General features: G+C 39.6%; 1 protein-coding gene across 18 annotated transcripts in view; it reads right to left on the reverse strand.

The window, feature by feature from the left end:
* LMO7 (LIM domain 7) overlaps nucleotides 1–20,496 on the reverse strand; it is a 131,997-nt gene that overhangs the window by 43,103 nt on the left and 68,398 nt on the right. For 17 of the 18 annotated variants that reach the window (XM_042029640.1, XM_042029638.1, XM_042029644.1 and 14 more), the window contains 3 exons: nucleotides 1,846–1,876; nucleotides 1,349–1,462; nucleotides 721–919 (listed from right to left, as the gene is read on the reverse strand). In XM_042029640.1, the coding sequence (XP_041885574.1) occupies nucleotides 721–919; nucleotides 1,349–1,462; nucleotides 1,846–1,876 (344 nt within the window). Of the gene's footprint in view, nucleotides 1–720; nucleotides 920–1,348; nucleotides 1,463–1,845; nucleotides 1,877–8,259; nucleotides 8,321–20,496 lie in introns of those variants that run through there. The other variant, XM_042029651.1, reaches the window with a different exon arrangement.

Below are 20,496 nucleotides of genomic sequence, written 5' to 3' on the forward strand. Positions count from 1 at the left end.
AGTGCAGGGTACATTACATATGTAACATGCCTAAATGCTGCCTTGCTCAGATCAGCAATACTCCATGGAGCCTCTGCCCAACGATTTTATGTTATTCACATGAAATAAAATCCAAAGCCTCACAATTTTTGTGACTTTAGACTACAAATTGGCATTAAACTTTAAAAGCAGCAGAGAAACACAGGCTAGAGTGCTGCTTTAGGGATCCAACATCACTGTCTTCTTTTTACCTTTATTATCATGACGAACTACTAAAAGTAACAAATACTATTCAGTATTTAACCTAAGTGGGAAAAACCTTATTGAATATTCACAAATGAAGTGAAGACATAGATATTTGACACAGTCACCCTAAGAACAAGGCAAGAGACTTTTGTAGCTGGTGAATTTTAGGTGATCCCATCCAGATCTGATTTCTAGCAATTTCCCTTACAGAATTCTGGGAATATACCCTGCACGTACACACACCCTAAAGTGGCAGTGAGAGCAAGAGTTTCAGCGACCCTTCCTAGGAAGATTTGTTGTCAGCAGTGCTTTGTTTCTACGAACTGTTAGAGGTCAATATTTGCTTAAGCAAAATGCAACTGCAGCAGTTGCAAATCTAGAGTTGACTTTCAAGCTGGTTTAAGTACTGGATATTCGAGTACTAAGTCCACACATTGTCTTCTCCCACACCCATAAGACACAAGTCAACAAAAGATTTTAGAGAGGAAAACATACCTTCACTGCCACCTTTCAAGGTTATATCTGATGAAAAGCTTGTGCAGGATCTTGAACCAAGAGAGTCCAAGCTATCGAAGGAATCGTCTCTTTTATGAGTAGCTGAAGACGAAAAGGGCTCTCCCCGGTCAACGTACCAAATATCACCGTACCCACTATCTCTGCCACTTCTGCTCGGCTGGCTGGACTCTTCAAGTGCCTACAAGAGTAAGTTTTGAAAGGTCTTTTTCAATAATTTAAGGTGCAAATGCCACTCGTGAGCATTTTGAGCTCACAAACAAACTTCAACAAAGACTACTGCAAACCCCTAAAAACAATATATACAACAGCTTGAACAGGAGCTTCAATAAAAGGTCTTAACTTTCTTTTATCTCAGCCAAAGAGGATTGTGATAGGGCTCTTCAAAATCTACCACATCAAGTAGAGCATATGGATTCTTAAATTCATATGGGTAGCAGAAGAACCAATGAAGAATAAAAATCATTCCTTTCACATGGAACTTGATAGCAAGCAAAGCAAATAAACTAAGATGAAAACGAAATCCCCAAAAGACTGTTTAGAATTGCTGCTGTATAACAAACTATAAACTTCAGGCTATTCATTTAGTTTCCTTTTTTGGATTCCTTACCTTTGTCAATGCTTGCCCTAATAACTTCTCAAATGCTTTAAGATTGAGGTATGGACCATTATAATTAGGGTCACTTTGAGCTTTTCTCCCAAGCCAGTATAATGTAATCAAAACCTAAAAACAAACAGAAAAAAAACCCTGAATACAAACTTAAATACTTTCCTCTCATGCCATGTGCCAGTATAAAAGAATCTCAGCATGCTGTTAGAGAGGTTTCCACAACGAACTGCAAAATATTGCTTACAATATTAGCTATGATTGCCACCAAAATCAATTAAAGAGTGTCACAATGCATCTCATATCTCAAGTAAGCAGATACAAGTACTGTTTCAATTATTACAATGATTTCAGAAAGTAAGCTGCACATAGAGATCACTGTAAAATGGCATTAATTTGCATCAGATAAATCAGCAGCTGAAGAATAAGGTAAATATGATAGTACCATAAACAGAAGCACTTAAAAATAATTGATCACAATTAGTGCACAACTGTCTTACATTTTTCAGTCTTCTGTTGGTTTCCTCTGGTCTGAAGCAGGGCAGAGAGTGAGAAAAAGAAAAGAAAACAATGTTTTAAAATTGCTGACTTAAAATTCAATTATTATTCAGGATGTAAAAAGTTTCAAGACCAATTAACAATCAATATAAAATATGCAACTTTGACTGCTCCAAAAGAAATAAGAAGCATTTCACTTTAAATACAGTCATAACTCTGTACTATTTCAATTTTTACATGTAAAGTGATAAACTGGCCAATGTACTACAGTTTCTGTTTTGAGGGGTACACAGGAAGGCTCTAGGCTTCCTTAATTGGCTCTCATTTAGTTACCAACAAAATAGAAGTAGAAAACAAGCTGTTGACTTTGGGAAATACAGCCTCTATTAGCCAGGCAGATCACAGAATCATGGAATGGTTTGGGTTGGAAGGGACCTTAAAGATCATCTACTTCCAACCCCTCTGCCAAGGACAGGGACACCTCCCAGTAGACCACGTTGCTCAGAGCCCCATCCAACCTGGCCTTGGAACACTTACAGGGATGGGGCATCTACCACTTCTCTACATAATCCATGCCAGTGCCTCCCCACCCTCAGAGCAGAGAATTTCTTCCCAATATCCAAGCTAAACTGACCCTCTCAGTTTAGTCATTCCCCCTTGGTCCTATCACTACATGTCCCTGGAAAAAGTCCCTCTCAAGCTTTTAGCTTGAGGCTGTTTTAGCTGCTGGAAGGCTGCTACAAGGTCTCTCTTGGGCCTTCTCTTTTCTAGCCTGAACAATCTCAGATTTTTAATTCCATATGAAAGGAGATTCAATTTTAACTATTTTCCTGATTGTATTGTTTTCTGAAGTATTTGCCTCAGACAACAGAGAATACTTTAGCCAGGAGTAAGCTTTTCAGACCAAAAAATGAGAAACTGAAACTGGGACATCTGGAGAGAGATGATGCAAGGCTGAAAGGATGGGCTCTTTTCTATAAATACGTGTTTTTCAAAAAACACTAAATACATATGCAATCACTAACCTTAGGGAACCAGTCTGTAGCACACCTGGGAAGTGCACCAATAGACAGTCATAGTGTTCCCACTCTCATTTTAAGAACAAGAAGTAGAAACTTCTCAAATGGGAGGCTCCGAAAGCCCCCTAGTCCCCAGACCTAGTCCTCAGGTGTAAATATTCAGGGCTAGACTGCAGACAGTTGTTGAACAACATTGCGGCCTGCAGTGCCAGCAGTTATGGAAGAGCAAATGGCTTAAATACACCAAAACAACTTTTCACCTGCCCCACACTTTGGTTTGGATCTGGTTTGGCTGCAAACTTCACACACAACACAGTGAAGAGATTCAAACAGAAAAGCAGAGACTTCACATACAGCAGCAGAAAAACCTATTCAGAGCTCGATAACATGTCAGACCAATAAGGTATCAAGGTACCTATTCTGTTTCTGCCTGTCTAGGAACACACTAGTTAAAGGTTACAGGAAAAAAAAGTAGAATAAACTATTTAGGAAACAGTTACGAGTTAGTGTAATGAGGACAGGGCCCGGTCAGCCTAAGCGTCACTCTTCACGGAAATGGAATAGTCAATGAGACGTGACAACCGTCAGGGACATGGACCATCCCTCCTGCTCTTTCTTCCTATTTTGAGAGCACCCACTCCCACTCCGCGGCTGTAATTGCCTTGTCCATCCCCACACCATAAAGAAATCAGGCTATCAGGAACACAAAGTCATGAGACGGGTCTGACCTGCACAGTCCTTGCCTGCAGCTCCCTTAGTATCTCATGCCAGAGATGCTTCTGGCTTTGTAGCCAGTGACCTCTTTCCTACTGATAAGGAGGAACCCTTCTCCTTTAATGTGAAATATTTACACTTTTTTGCTTGTTTTTTAATCCGTTCCAAAACGGATTGCTATTCATTATTCACTACAGACTATTTTTGAAGAAAAAAAATTCCCCTTTTTTTCAGTAGGCTAATTTTTTTGCCAGTGTCCATGTTCCAGAGCACACCATAGCTGTGGCCTAAGGTGCCACAGGATGATTTACCAAGCAGAGAATGGAAAACCATTCTTATATCAACATTACACTTCTCATACCCAGTGGAGAGCATTTTAAAGGTTTGCATTCTTTACCCTCAATGCCTTTTGTTAGCAGAATTTCTGCTTTTGTTTGCAATTATAAGAGCAGAAGCCCTTGCTAAGGATGCCTTAAAGTTTGCTCCCCAACTTCAGCAGCCTAATAAGGAGTGAGAAACTCTGCCCTTAGCTGTCAGGAGCACGTATCCAAAAGGTTGCCAGCCTTCGCATAGACACAAGCTATATGACTGAACACAATGATGTCCACTTCTGCTTTCCTTGAGTTCTCTGGGATAATTTCAGTCAACTGCTTTGCAACAGGAGCAATATTCAGTTGTCTTTATTTTCAATATATTTTCTTTAATGGAATAACCATAAATACACTAGGTCTGTGTAATTGGCCTAAAACCAACACAAAACTTAGGACATCCAGGTAAATGAGTCTGTTTGAGACCAAAAATGCAGGCAGGGAGATATTTCACAGACTCGAATGACAAACCCTGCTTCATTCCTGTTTACTCTGCTAACAACAGAGGCAAAAAGACAAGTTGTTTACTCTTCATTCATGAAGTTTCTTCACTTGCATTACTACTCTCCTTCTCTGAACTGCATCTCTTGGTTTGCAAACCTTTTCAACAACTTGTCGTAATAGACATAGTCTCAGCAGAAGAGGAGAAGAAAACCAAGAGAAACCCTGCTGATCTAGAACACTGTTCCTCATTTATATGCATGTAGTAATTATTTCATGGTACTTAACCAAGGAAAAGGATGATTCTGAATTATGAACGTACTGCCCTAGAATCTGTGTTAAATGACAGGTATATATATATTTTTTTTTGTCAAAAAGAAATTCTGATTAAAGAAGCAATGTTGTTACCTTACTAAATGGTCTTAAAAGTCATTTTTGACCTACAAATTTCACAGCTACATCTTTTCTGAGGCATGCAACTTGCAGAAGATGTAGTTTGGATCCACTTGGTAACATTCTCCAAGTGAAATAAGAGCCTTTAGAGCCTTTTCTATGTACAACCTGTCCAAGCTTATCTGTGTTTAGTTGCACATGCCATTGCCCAATTCCCTTCCAGGACACTCCATTTAAAATATCTATTGGTCAGAAGTGTGATACAAACTGAAGAGCTTTTAGGAGGAATGGCTTTTTCCTGTGAGCATCAAAACAGAAAATAAACAAGGCTTTTAACTCAATTGTAGTAAACAAAAACACAAAATGGAATAATTCTGCTATGCAGAAGTTCCTCATGAAGTGTTATAAAAATGTAACTACTGTGCAATCTATGCAAATATTTCATCTGTGGTCTTGTGTATAACTCTGAACAACTATGGTTCATAGGAGGGGACAAGATAGAGGCACCAACCTCAAGCATAGCAAATTCTTTGCTGCTGAAAGAGGAGGCATGACCCTACAACTTTTCTGACAAACTGTTATCTAACAGTTCCTGCTCTCTGTTCCACTCCCCTTTGCAATCCTGGCTCTAAATACACAGGGCTCACACACTCAGTTTCTCACACTGTATTTGAATAAACCATTTAGAAGATGGAGTACATGAACTTCAGCAATGTAGCTTTTAAGCTTTTTAAACACTCCTGGACACTTATAACCTTATTTTGAACGTAAGTCTACAGCACTGAAGTGCACACACAACTGCTTGTAGAGACATTTCTCATACAACAACTATTTTAGGAAATGAAGGGGTAGCTCACTGGCTAAAGTATCTTCATCAATGCAAATTAATGCCGACTCTACATTTGGTTACTGTGAAAGAAGTCTCCTTTTTCCTGTTTTCATCTGAAGTTTTCACAGAGCCTAGTTGATGCCAACCATATTCTTAATGAAAATAGTCGGGGTAACCCAATTTCTGGTTTGAATAGGTGAATACCTTTATGCTGAAAGTTTTAGGTGGGCTGCTGCTTTGCTCAGGCAGGCACAGCCAATGCTGCATCTTAAAACTAATCTGCTGAAAGAATTCAGTTCCTCTCCACATGAAAATGCAACACTACTTACTAAATCACTTTGTGTATTTTTAAACATTAACTTCTCTGTCTTCCCAGAGGTTTTTTTTATATCTCCTTTGTTAACAGTAAAACTTTGCTAAAGAAGTCTGAACTAAGCAAAGAAAGTCTCTAAATAGAGCAGTTAAGATCTTGGAGGAAGAATTTTATTATAAATACTTCATTGCTCCTGCCACAGTCTCAGCATTTAAGCCTTCATTCTGAAGCTTAAAAGAAAAATAAAACACCAATCTACCTATGCTGACCTCAATACCAAATTCCAGCTAACAAAGAGGTCTCAAAACCGTAAAGGTAGAATCCTAATTCACAAAGTGTGAACCTGAATTGCTGGCAGTGGCATTAATAAAAGTTTACATACAACTTCAAGATTAGCCACCCTGGAAAAGATCTCCCAAACACCTCATGAAAATCTAAAGGCCACGAGATAACAACACGTGGGGGATATTATAATAGTAATTGTGAAGCACAACCACATAAATCCGAGTTGAACACTGATGAAAAAAGACGTGAAATAACCACCTGTGGAGAAATAATACCTTCTGTGTAAATCATCTCATCTACGTCAATCCTTGAACAAATAGAAAAAAGATGAATGGGACAGGAATAGCTCTCACTTGCTAGTGCGTGATATGCTTAGAGACAAACTACCTCTGTTACATTTGAGCACAACACACATTGACAAACATCACTTACTCCCAGCCAGCAGAGACCAACAGATGTTTCTCTAACAAAGACCACTCTACAAGAATAAAGCAAAGTGACACAGCAGATCAGCACGCTGAGCCACAGCTCAAGGAATTTATTCTCAGCTCCACTGTTTGCTCAAGGTTAAACAGCAAAATTAGTCACCAAGGCCCTGGCCTGACAACACAAAGGCTTTGGCGGCAGTTCTAGCTTAAGGATTTCCTGGTCCTCCTCTCCCATTCAGCCACTCCTCTTTGCTGCCCCCACGGTTATGCCAACACAACCCTGAATCACACTGTGGTTCTATGCTGCCGGAGGGCTACACCTGTTTCTGTGGATTTTTCCTACTATACATTTTCAACCCCCAAATTAGCTTGCTGGTCTGTTTTAGACCATGCTCATACAAGCAATTGCACCAGCACTGTGGCAGAGACATGTTGCTGCAAGGGCACAGGCAGCGGGCTTGGTGGAGGAGGACTCTGCTCCAGACACCAGAACCGTGAGAGCCCCTGTGTGATGACCCCAAGACAGAGGTGCTCTCTGCTTCCTATTTTTAAGGAGTGAGGAAAGCTTGTTGGGATTATTTTAATGAATTTTGGGGCATTTTAAAAGAAAAAAAAAAGTAGACAATCATACACCTTAGAGGAGCTAGCAGGCCACAGTACTTTTAAGAATTCATGAACTAGAATTTAACCAATTATAAAATATATCCACTGACACTTACAGACACCTCTCCAGTGCCTCCATACAAAAGAACAGTGCATTTTAAGAAGCTACATTTATTTTTGACTTGTTTCAAAACTTTTAAACAATAAACTCAATAGTTTGGATTTTATTTTTCTGACACATTATATGGTTTTGTTTCCCCACATCCCAATATGTATTAAATTCCAGCAACAAGCAACTCACAATGCCAAATCTACTTTAACATTTCACTTTATTATTTTCCAGGAAGAACAATGTGGAGCTCAAGACCACATCCAAGATACCAGAAGTCTGAACAAAATTCTGGAAGACTATTTTACAACATCCCATTCAGAGAAGGGTCTGTTTCTCATATAGAAACATATTTAAATATAGTTATCAATCAATGATTAAAAAAAGAAAAAACAAACAAAACCAACAAACAAAGAAGCAAGTTTGAACAGAGATTCCTCCTACCCAAAATGAGGGTTAGCTGCCAAGAATACATGTGGTCCTCTCCAAAAAGATAAGACCAATCTGAACCCATTTACGGGGAGAAAGAAGGAACAGAGACACTCCCACTGATAGAAAGGAATGTGCCAGTGACAAATGCTCCCTGCCCAGTGCCAAACCCATCCCTTGGTGATGAATACTTCAGAAACCCCAACAGCTGCCAACCCTGTTTTCTGTCCCTTCCTCTGAACTACAGATCTCACAAACACAGGACTTGAAGAGATTGCTGTTTAAAAAGAAGTATTGGTGTCCTCCCTTGGAGCTTCCATCCATCAAGGCAGCAGTCACACCTCCAAGATGCCCTTTGAAGGACTTGGAAGAGCCATACCCTGGCCTGGGAGCTGGAGCAGATCAGCAGACTGCAGAAAAGCCCACTCCCCAGCTCCTTGCCGAGCTCCTGGCTCTCCAGCCCTACACTGACCAGCTTCACTTACGATTCTGAGGAAGATGTTGGAGGATTTGAAGGGCTCCTGCACCCCCGCCGGGTATTGCTGCGCAGGAGATGAGTGCTGCCTGTCCAACTAGCAGCAGGCTTGTGCTAAATTTCAACCTCTTTGGCCACCTACTCAGCTGCTATTAATATTGCTGTTATCGTATTTCACTGAATTCCCACATGCTGCTGAGAATAGAAAGGCTCCAATGGAAGATGTGGTTGCTGCATGGGTACAGAAACATGAGGACATTCCTCCAGCACTTGGATTCTTAGCAAATCGATATTCAACCCTGAGAGCCACAGTTGAGAATGCTGGAAATAAACCAGCCAGGCTATGGCTGCAGAGTTAGAGAACAGCTTTTGGAAACACACCTTTCTATTTGACTATAAAAAGCACATACGTTTTCCATAGCAACACATCCACTGAACCCAATGCCACTCACATCATAACAGCACAGAGAGTCAGGTATAAAATGACAGCAGAAGGCATTTCTCCGTGCCCCTACAGAACCCTTGGCTGACAGCAAGGAGCTCCATGGGCCCTGATGAATGAGCAGCCTGTCTCCACCCCGCACCCCTGCCTACTAATGCTGAGGGGTGGAGGAGAGATGCTCAAGAAGGGAAAGGCAGAGAGGGAACAGAGCCAGCCAACACCCTCCCTGGGAACACATCACCATCCATGGCTTCAGAGCCTGTCTTCTCCCACTGCCTCTTGAACACGGTGCTTCCTTGCTGATCTCACCCATTATGCCTCCATGCCATTCTGAAATCTCTTATCAAAACAAAAACAGGCCCTTCTAGAAAAGTGCATCAACCCTGGCAAGTCACCAGACTGTAACATTATCCATTTCCTCACACTCTTTTCCGACCCCTCCCTGGGTGGTCTATCTCTGCCAGCTTCTTCGTGTTCCAGTCTAATCTAGAGGTTCTCCCAAAGAGAAAACTAGCATCCTGTAGGGAAGAAGGCACGCCTGTCAAATAAAAATTAAAAATAAACCCCCCAGAAGAACAAGCAGAAGAGCCTTGATGATAACCTGAGCACTCCTTGGCTCTTGTCTGAGGGGTGAGGAGGGCAAGTGGTATGGAACACTCCCTGCAAGTTGTTGCTGCAACAAAAATGAGGCTGATAGGATCCTGCATCTTCCTGTTCAAATATTAATCTCTATTAAAGAAAATTAAAGTTGGCCTGGATGATCTCTGAGGCCTTTTCCAAAATAAATGGCTCTAAAATTTATAATAATTAATGTAGATTTGTTGATTTGTCCCTTTTTGTGTCTTTTTCTTCCTCCATTCCTAACTCCCTCTAAAAACTCAGCAGCTTCACTAATTACAGGCAATTAAACTGTGTATCTCGTTTTCCAGGACAAAACTAGAATGCTTCCCCAACGTGTACTGGGTACTTTCATTTCCAGATCTAGACTGACACCTACAGAAAAATAAACAGCAGGCATTTTATTTCTGAAATCTACTCACATGTGTCACATGCCATACACTTTGGCCAAGAAGCATAAGAACACCCACTGACTTTTATGAGAAAAGATGGACTCTCTGCACAAAGTACTAGAAGTTGTGCAGCTGACTCTCAGCTCACACAGTGTGTTAAAGAGTTCTCAAGCCACTTTGTTCATGCTCAAGAGGACTTTTTAATTTCAGAGGTGAAATTAATTCCTTCTCAAGAAAAATAAGCACTTTCATACACACAGTATTTTAGAAAAATTGATAGATAGCTATAATATCAGTACTTACATATGCGATAGGTTTTTATATCTTCCCAAGTTTTGCTATTTAAAATTTGGAAGTATATGATTTTGTTGAATCTTTCCTTTTATCTCACTGCTGCCTTTTTTCTTTTCTAAAAACCTGTACATATTTCAGTTGACCTTTGCACAATGATTACATTAAATGTTACCCCCTTCTACCATTTTCCTTCCTGGTACCTCAAGAATCAACACACTTGAGCTCAGCCTGTTGATCATCAGGATCACTATCTACATTAACTTCTCTTGCATTTAGTTTTAAAGATCCTTGACTTTCATTCCCCCACACAAATATAGACCATATTGTATAAATTTTGTAGATTAATTTGAAGAGAAGTCAAGATGGGGAACATACAGTTTTTCTAACAATCTTTCCAAAACAAATAGTTGGTAAATCTGGGGAGTCGCTGAAAAATAAGTATCAAATTAGACAATTAAGTGAAATCAAGTAAGTTTTTAGAAATATATTCAAAATCACAAAAAACTGCAGCTGGTAGCTTGCTCAAAAATAGTTCAAGAGCATTATTAAAAAAAAAAAAAAAGTATAAAGTCTATTATTTGCTTCAGCTAAGCTGCAGCAACCATGGCAACTCACAGCATTTTTTTTCAAGACATGACCAAAACTCATTTTCTCTACTGCTCAATGCCTCTTTGCCATTATTAAGTATTTCCAAAACCATTGTCTTCTTTACTCCCAACTCTCACACCTAACTGGAATATTCCAACATCCCCTCTTTCCACACACACATACCAGAGGTAATTTTTTAGAATAGCCCTCAATACTGACCCCATTAATTCCCACCAAGCCTTGATGAGACACGTCTGCACAAACTCCAGGTATGGATAAAAAAGTTACTGCAAGGTAAGTTAGGGTAAAAAGTTTTCCATCTACCAACTACTTCTAACAACTGCCTATGTGCACACTCTTACACTCAACCCCCAGGATTAACACAGTTGCTCAATTTGGATAAAGCATTCAGAGGTGGTCCCTTGGGAAGAGCCAGGATTTGGCAGGTTATACAACATTGCTTACTCAGAGAGAAATATTTTTTATAGCCTCTCTATACAGGGAGGACAAAAAACCACCCCAATGACCTCCTTCATTCAGTCTCCTCCCTTAGTCCATGTCCAGGGAAAGATCCAGTAGATGTAATCCTTTGTTGTCCTCGTGTCAAGCAAACAGGCAGTGATGCATAAGTGCTTCGTGTAAAAGCAAAACTGTTTAGCACAACTTACAACACCAAAAGCAAGGTTTACTCAGTTCTCAGGGTATGCAAAAAAAACCCCCCAGAACCCAAGTCTCTGCTACATAATATTTATCAGATACTTGGCAATGAACTTGTCCTCTGATGAAGAAAAAAAGATGACTGACAGTAACTTGTACTGGGTATTGCTATGTTCACACTTATCCTAACATCCAGTTTCACCAGTCCAAATAGACATCTGCTCAGCTGCTGTTGTTATAACACATACTCAGAGAACAATTCAGCACAGAGGTGACTCAGAGTTACCAGCAGAAGCTACAGATGCCCTATTCTTGGCCCATAAAAGTAATCCAGGATTCAGTCCACTCCAATCATCCTCTCCTCAGGACAGCCAAGACCCATAAATGCCAGGTATATGCATGAGGGATAGTTATATCTTCTGGAGAAGAGGCAGACACCCTGAATTTTGGGGATACATGGAATTTACAGCACCTGGGAATCACTTCACAGATTTCCAATGGCTCATTTTTTCCTCTAGAGCAATTCCAATGTAGTGCTGGCCAAACTGTTGCACAGGAGGACAGAGAATAGGGGCAGTCTATAGGCCAGATCCTCTTTTCATTCAAAACTTCTGTTTTAGTGTTAAAGAACAAATACTTTTTGTTTTGCAGTTTAAAGGCAGATTACTAAAAGCACAGATTTTGGAGCTAGGACTTTGAAAAAAAAATTAGATTTAGAGATTTAGATTCTGATAGACAGAGCGAAGACAAAGAAATGGAGGCAGAAGGTAAGAACAGCTTAGTCCATGATAAAGATTTTGGAAACAAGTTGAAGTAACACTGCATTTGTCCTTAAGTAGAAGTAAATCACTACTGCATGACTGAATCATTTTGTTTAGTCTCCACACTTCGGACTAAAAGCTTTAAAGAACTACTGGGTTTTCTCAGTAATATTCTGGCAAAATATTTCACGAGCAAATAAGAAGCACTGAGAAAGATTATAATGCTTCCTTTTTGGAATTTTGCCGTATTTTCTCTGTGTTTCTTTGTGTTACCCTAGCAACACAGAGCACAACATCATCACTCATCGCACAGAGCACAGGAGTATGAAACACAGACTGAGCCTGACTTCTCCCTCTGTTAAAGTCGGTTCTCTATTAACTTAAGGGGATCAAATATGTCCAAAAGGAATGAGATATGCAGATACAACTGAACTTTATTATTTCCTATGTTTCTTAATCTGCCTGCATTTGTAAAAACATATTTAGAGCCAGGAAATAGCTCCTCAAATAATGCAAAGTCGAATATTAATCTGTGCAAGGTTAACAGAAAAGAATACTGAAAGAAGATGTATTCCCTTGAACCAGCTCTCCCAGAAGACATGGTGAGAAGCAGCAGCACAATTTAAACCAAAACCAGGATACAAAAATCAAGTAGAATTCACCAAGTGTAGTACAATTAAGGAAAAATGTGCCCTTTTGTTTTAGGGAACAGACAAGATCTAAGACAAGTATATATAATTTTCCATATTTCCTGCAATTCTCACCTCCCATCCTCAGCTCCTGCAACATCCACAAGTAAGGGAGTTCCTTAAGGATTCAGCCATTCTGATTCAGGTTTCTTATGGCTTCAGGTTTATTTCTATAACATTCGAAATATCTAAATTCAATTTGTTGCTCTCAATAATACTGGATAAATATTACCTTTTTCAATTAGCTTTTTTGGGGTGAAAAACAATTTTTCCACCCCAAAAGAAAACAGTGATTTAAGGCTACTTGGAGCAGCTAAGTCAGAGGGTATTTTTAAACGTTTGCTCAAAACATTAAGGTTTTTGGGCCAGGTTTTCTGGCCAAGTTTTTAATGTTGGAAAAATGAATGCTTCTTTACTGTAAAGTGAGAGAATGGGTAAAAGTCCAAATACTTGCCGTGCCAGAATGTTAGAAAACTTGTGTGGGAGGCAAAAAAAAAAAGAGGGGTGGGGGGAGGAGAAAAGTTTAGCTAGTCTGACCATATACCTCTGAAGTTGGAGAGTTTAATTCATTCTGAGCATCCCAACTGAAACCAAATGTGCTATTAGTCACTCAGGAGTTTCTGTTGTAAAGTTAGAGGAGTCTGAGAATAAAAACTTGAAGAAAATTAATGATATGGGAAAACAATCCTAGCCAGGGAACTACAGATGATCTCACACCTCTCTTTCACCAGTACTCATGAAGTATGTAATTTGTACCACAAAACTGATGACTGAGGGAAAAAAAAGCTTAATACACCAATTAAGACATCACCAAAACTCTCCAACAAGCTATTACAACTAAGTCTGCTGGTAGGGAATGAGTGGAACAAAATGATCCAATTCTGCTCCAAGTGAGGCCATGGCAATATTCCCAACATCTTTAATGAGTGCATGAGTAAATGCTAAATTAGGAACCTTCCTTCTCACGAGAAAGAAGATACTACATGCATCAAGTCTTGGGAATTACAGTTAGCCATCTGCAGAATTTCACCAGCTGTACAGCCAGATGAAGCACTGGAGAAGGGCTCCTTAAGAACACACATGGTGGTTTGTAAGCTATCCTTCCCTGAAGTCAATCAAACCACAGAGCCAAAATAACACAAACCCTCAGGCTCTTGACGGGATTATTCTACAAATTCTTTGTCCAACAATCCTCACGACTTCTACAAGAAAAATAGGCACTCTTTTTCACCAAGAAAAGATTAACAAAAACCTTGAGACTCTCATCTAGGAATCCACAGCTTTTGAAAACTAAGTGTGTCTCAAAACCCCTATGAACGAGAATCATTATTGCATTTAATCATTGCAAATTTATCAAACTAATGGTTAAACTGAAAAGTATGTCAATGGCACCAGTTTACTACAACTGCAGCTTGCCATGGGACAGTATGCATGCTGCATTAGCAACTGCTACATCCAGACCTGCTACCTTGGAATTGTCTATGGAAGTATTCCTTTTGATCTCAAGTTTTTGGCCCTTTTTTATTCAGAAATCCCAACAGCAACAGTGCTGTCACTATATTCATAGTTTTACAATTCAGTGAAAAGCCAAGACTTTACCATCATCCTGCAATTAAGACTGATAATCTAGACAAGATGAAAAATTAAAAGGCAGTTCAATAAAATTAATGGGATGTTTCCCCTCTTGATTAGACTTAATTCTACCTGAAACAAACTACAATTGCAGAAAAATAACACAAAGTCATCTCAGTGGTCTCATCACCAACGTGCATCTTGCAACAGTGAGACAGAATAATTACCAAGATCTCCCCTCCTTTTCACCTCCAGGCTAACAGAGCTACAAGAAGAAATTAACTCATTGTGGTGGAGGAATACCCAATAGTATCCTCCAATGAGGACAGGATACAGCAGTCTCTGCTGATGGCTTAGGAATAGGTTGCCAAATTGCAGCAAAACCCAGCTATTCCTTGACAGGAAGGTAACCACTAGAAAGTACAGGAGAAAGGAGCAGGACGAGCATACCTTCACCCTTTGACCCACAGATAGTACACATGGATGATAAGCTTGAGCATTATCATCAAGTTTGGTTGTCAGACTGCAAACTGTTGACCACATCATCCACACAACACTGAAAGCATCTTGAGATAGGCTACCACTTGCTTACTGCATGAAGTTAGACAGGTGGAAAAGGCCATGAAAACATAGCTGGAGTGCTCTTAATATATTATCCTCTCTCCATTTCAATGTAGATGCAGTTAGTGGTCCACTTAACCTGCTACAGTAATATATTTTAAAATAAATTTAATAGAAATCCCTTTTGCAGATTTTTTTTTAGCAAGTGAAGGTACAAAGACATACAACAATCTTCGTCATCAAGGAAATGCATTTATGGCAGAGTAGGACAGTGCACAGGTTTCCTAAGATACTCAAAAAATAGCTTATACTGCAGTGAAAGTTATGCAAGCATCATCTTTAGTGATGGAAATAAGTACTATCAAAAGCAGTTCACGATATAACAAACCAGCCATCTGTTGGACACTAAATTATTGAGAGACGCTGATTCAGAACTGCTCCAATAGTCAGATATTTACTGCTCAAAGAGAAAGAAGATAAATATGAAGCCTTCTGCCCCACTGCACTGAAAACTCTTCCCTTAGAAAACAGCATATTGAATACATGTGAAATATGCACCCCAAGTTTTTTTCAGCTAGGAAAAAATCTGTGGAAGCTTCTGCTAGGAAAAAAAAATTCAAAACTGTTGCATGAACTCCAGACAGAATGTCAAACATGTAATTACTTGAAATATTATTAAAAGTAACATAGTTATTACTTAAGGCCCTGAAGGAAAAACCCTGACACAGGATAGGTACGCAGGTAAATATATTTGAACTTTTTTTTTGCATAATAAAGTTACCAACAAAAACCATGTAATCCTTCAAAAAGCAAAGCCACCAGCAAAAGAATAATAAAATAAAAGCACAGAGATGTCATTCTTTGCAAAGATGAAAAAATGAACTCTCATCTCATATGCACTCCCAAATTCCTTCTCCTTTTAAGCAGTGACATTGAAATTGATGAATGCTGATAGCATAGAAATCAACAGATTGGATGTGAAGTAAACAGGCCATTTAAAATACATAAATGCACATTTAAATTAAGTCTGTGCTGATTTTCAATTTGTAAAATCTCATATGCACTCATTTTGAGTGTCATACCAATTCCCCTCAAAAATAAGTTCACTAACACACTCATGATTACAGAGCAACTTACAGAAATAAAAATTGTTTTTAAATTCTACTTCCTTCATAAAGGCTTTTATTTTTGCTAATTTTAGCTTGCATAGAGTATCCTGTGTTTCATGGGTAAAAGCAAGGCTTGCCAAAGTTCTTTCACAAGTTGAAGACTGGCCAGGGAGAACCACTAGTGGTAATACAGCTTTAGTCAAAACAAAAAGCAATTCTCTATGAAAAATTAGACATATAATTATCCAGTGAACACAATATCACACTATTTATTCTCTTAGGTAATTATTAATTTTATTGCAGGCACAAAGATCAGAATTGACTGCAACCTGTTTTTTTAATGAGACAACTTTTGCTGCCCTCTCTCTTCTAAAACTGTTAAGTTGACCATCTATACCCAGTTTGTCTCTTCTCTTTGTTCCTGTATCTTGCTGTGTTGGCCATCACTTTAATAAGAGTCACACACTTTCAAATTCAGGCCATAAGCTAATCTCTGCTGTATCCTCTACCACTAGGGAAAGTACAAAGTAATGTTTTCTAAGAATTACTAATTATTTTTTTGTACATAAGGATTGGGACATTACACACTTTAATAAGCAAATGCATGGAAGCCTATACAGCTACCTTTTGTAATACCACTAAAGACTAACCTTTCATAACTGTCATCTGCTTTCTACTTCAAAGTGTGCACTCTTTGAAGCTGACCCGGTGTTGCTGTTTGTTTTGCGAGTTGCCTGGCAGAGACATCTGAGCAATAGAGAATGAAAACAGTGGGAAAGCATCTTTACCAGGTATCCCAAATTAGCTGAAGAGTTATCAGAGGGCTATTCCAAATAGCAGCGGTGGCACACAGACTACCTATAACCTAGAAGGAACTAGAAACCAAACAGATGCTACCTCCTCTTCATTTACAGTAAAAGCAGATTATGGAGTTTTTTACTGGCAAAGTAAAAAAAAAAAAAATTAAAAATCTCAATATACTAGTTTTGAAACTGAAAGGAATATTCATAATTTAAAATTGCATCAACAAAGAAATCACATTACCAAGAGTTGAAGCAACCTGAACTAATTAGCTGGAGTACTCTCTCACGGGTGAAGGTAGGAAAAAACCTCCAAAGTTTAGTAGTTTTCTTCCACTGTGTTCACTTCTGCTTACTTTAGCTTTTAAGGAGGACAATCTCTCCTGTGACTACAGATGCACAAATAACAGTAACATGTTCCATTAAATGTTGAATGCCAAAACCTACACGCAATAAAGCTTGACCAAACAGTTTCTAGGAGCTTGAACATATTTGCTTTCCAGACAAAAATTCTGCAAACAAAAGCTCCTTCTATAAGTAATGTACACGTGCCTTCGGTACATGTCCATCAAAAAGATTCCTGCCCTGGGAGATAAGCAAGCTTCTTCTCTCTCTCACTCTTTCCCCCTCTGACTGATCAGACAGTAATAAGTAATTTTTAAATTACGGTAACCACACAAACACATTCTTGGGCAACAGGTGACAAGAAGAAATTTCCAGTTCACTGTTTCTCCATCTCTCCTGAATCCTATTTAAGATATAATCATAGAATTGTTTAGGTTGAAAAAGACCTTTAAGATCATTGAGTCTGACCATTAACTCAGCACTGCTAAGCTCACCACTAAACCATGTGCCCAAGTGCCACATCTACAAGTCTCGTAAGTATCTCCAGGGATGGTGACTCTACCACTGCCCTGGACAGCCTGTTCCAATGCTTCGCAAGTGTTTAACTGAAGAAAATTTTCCTAATACCCAACTCTAAACTGCACAATTGATTGGCCATTTAGCACAATTTGAGGCCATTTCTTCTTAGCCTTAGTCACTTGTTACTTTGGAGAAGAGGCTGACCCCCACCTGGCTACAACTTTCTTTCAGGTAGTTGTGGAGAACCATAAGGTCCCTCCTGAGCCTCCTCTTCACCAGGCTAAACAATTCCAGCTCCCTCAGCTGCTCCTCATCAGACTTGTGCTCCAGACCCTTCACCAGGCTTTGTTGCCTTTGTCTGGGCACACTCCAGCACCTCAATGTCTGTCTCGTAGTGAGGAGCCCAAAACTGAGCACAGGATTTAAAATGGCCTCACCAGTGCTTAGTACAGGGGGACAATCACTGCCTGGCCCTGCTGGCCACACTCTTGCTGGTACAGGCCAGGATACCATTGGCCTTCTTGGCCACCTGAGCACATGCTGGCTCATGTTCAGCTGGCTGTCAACCAGCACCCCCAGGTCCTTTTCCGCTGGGCGGCTTTCCAGCCACTCTTCCCTAGCATTGAATGTTGAGACCCAAGAGCAGGACCTGGCACTTCACCTTGTTGAACCTCATCCAGCTGGCCTCAGCCCATCCATCCAGCCCGTCCAGATGCCTCTGTAGAGCCTTTCTGCCCTCCACAGATCAATGCTCCCACCCAGCTTGGTGTCATCTGCAGACTGAGGGTGCAACTTCCCTTTTTCCCACTTGTCTGACCTTTCACTGCAATGCCCCATTGTCTAAATACTTTCTGAGAAAACCAAGTACGAGTCCTTCATTGCAGCTTTTCTCCTGATAAAACTCATGCTGTCCATTAAAGGAAGGAAGTTTAACAAGCAACTTCAGCAGACACCTGACAAAGCACAAGCACGGAGCACCTGCCTTAGTCTTCTTGGGCTGGCAGCCTTGTGCATACTGAGAGCAGCTGCTGGGCACCCATTGCTCACATGGTACCCAAGCAAGCAAAACTCAGGCATGCAGATTCGTGCTGTTCAGTGCCACCATTCCCTGGATTTGTAGATTTAAATCTTATCCTAGCAATGAAAAAAAATACTGAACAAAAAATAGAAGTAATTTACAAATGCAGTCACGTCATTTAGGTCATGATCCCAATGCCAGACTGACTACATACCTGGATAATTAGGGATTTCTGTATAAGTTATTTATCAAACTAGCTTGTTGAATACATTCACAAATTATTCAAGCAGTATTAGAGAAAATGGAATTAAACTAAGGATTTTGTTTACAGCCCAAAGAGGAAAATGTTTCAGAAAGACAAAATGTTGTTTATAAAAAGAAAATTATCATCTTGCAAGAGATTCTGTTCCTCTTGAAGGAATAAAAATATCACAATGAAATGGCAAATACTACTAAACCACCAGCACTGGCTGACTTTTGTATGATTTCTCAACAGCAGCCAACATTCAATACCAGAGGTGAGCTCAGATTTCAAAGAATAAAATGTTCTGCACAGAGAGAGAGAGGGTTTTGCAGGACAAGCACAGCAGAGGAGTATCATTACCAAAGCATCTTATTCTGTGCTTATTCAACCTGTGTGGGTGTGCCTTCAACATAACCATCTGATGTGTGATTTTACAGTTACACTTCCCATACCAAAATCAGTAACAAAACCTCTTAAATTAACTGATCTTTTGAGAGCAAAAGTAGCTTTTAAGTAACGATGCTGAATATAGCATAGGCAAATATATGTACCATCTTTTTTTAAGAGACTTTCAGCCATTTCTTATTCACTATTCTTCTGAAGATTTTCATGAAATTTCCAATGGCTTAATGAAAAACTATCATATGTTAAATTGCTAATAATGATAACAATTTTTCCCTGTGATTGCACAACCTGGTTACGTATAGAAATAGTCAGATACTGGTCTGGATTAAGATACCTATGATGATTTTATTAATCTTTTCAGAGAGCTGTACATACAGTGTTCCACATTTGCTAAAGCTTAAAAATGGCAGATTGCTTGATTGATTTATCAAATCAAATTACTTGCTTCCGTAAGATTTGTGTTTGATTTTTTCCTTAATTTTGCTTCTTGGAGTTTTTCATAGAGGTACAGAAGTTAAAAGCAGCTTTTACTGTATGCAGCCTTTTCAAAACCACACACAGGAACATCCACATGGGGCCAGATCAAAAACCAAGCGGCTGCCTAAGGAAGAGTAAAAATAGAGCAGGAAAGATGCTTCTCTTTTGTGGACTCTCCAAGCTAGATGTGGTTTCTACATACTAAGCAACCCTTAAAAGATTTCCCTTCTTTAAACTTCTCCACTATCCCTTGAACGCAGGTAAACTTTTATCATCCACAGCACTGGTTGGCAAGGAAGCCTACTGCCCCTTGCTTTGGTTCATTGACTATTCATGTAACATGGCATGCAGTGACCAGTTGAATCACTTGTCCATGTCATCTGCTAGGGGGTTTTTGTTTGTTTCTTTGTTTTAAGCTTGCTTATTTGTCCCGCTCTCCCCTTTGTCCATCATCTCTCTTTCAGGCTCAGGACTCTCAGTGGGCCTAACTAAACCTGAAGGGGAAGCTATTACTACTTTTAGTCAGAGAGATGCCATGAGGATGAAGATATTCCAGTTCCATAGATCTGCTTTTGGGGGAGTTTGCAGAAGTGAGAAAGTGACAAAAAGGAAAATGATCCAAGTCCAAAGCTTCATATGGTATTACACCACCAGCAAATGCCAGATTAACCACAGCAGCACAGCACAGTGCTATTGTTTTTCCTATTCCTAGTACTTCTTTCTGGGGTCAGGTTGGGTCCTTTTCTTTTTTTGCTT

Source organism: Corvus kubaryi, unplaced genomic scaffold (genome assembly GCF_017639235.1).
Source record: "Corvus kubaryi isolate FWS band 111438036 unplaced genomic scaffold, C.kubaryi_AGA036_p1.0 37328, whole genome shotgun sequence".
Lineage (NCBI taxonomy): Eukaryota > Metazoa > Chordata > Aves > Passeriformes > Corvidae > Corvus > Corvus kubaryi.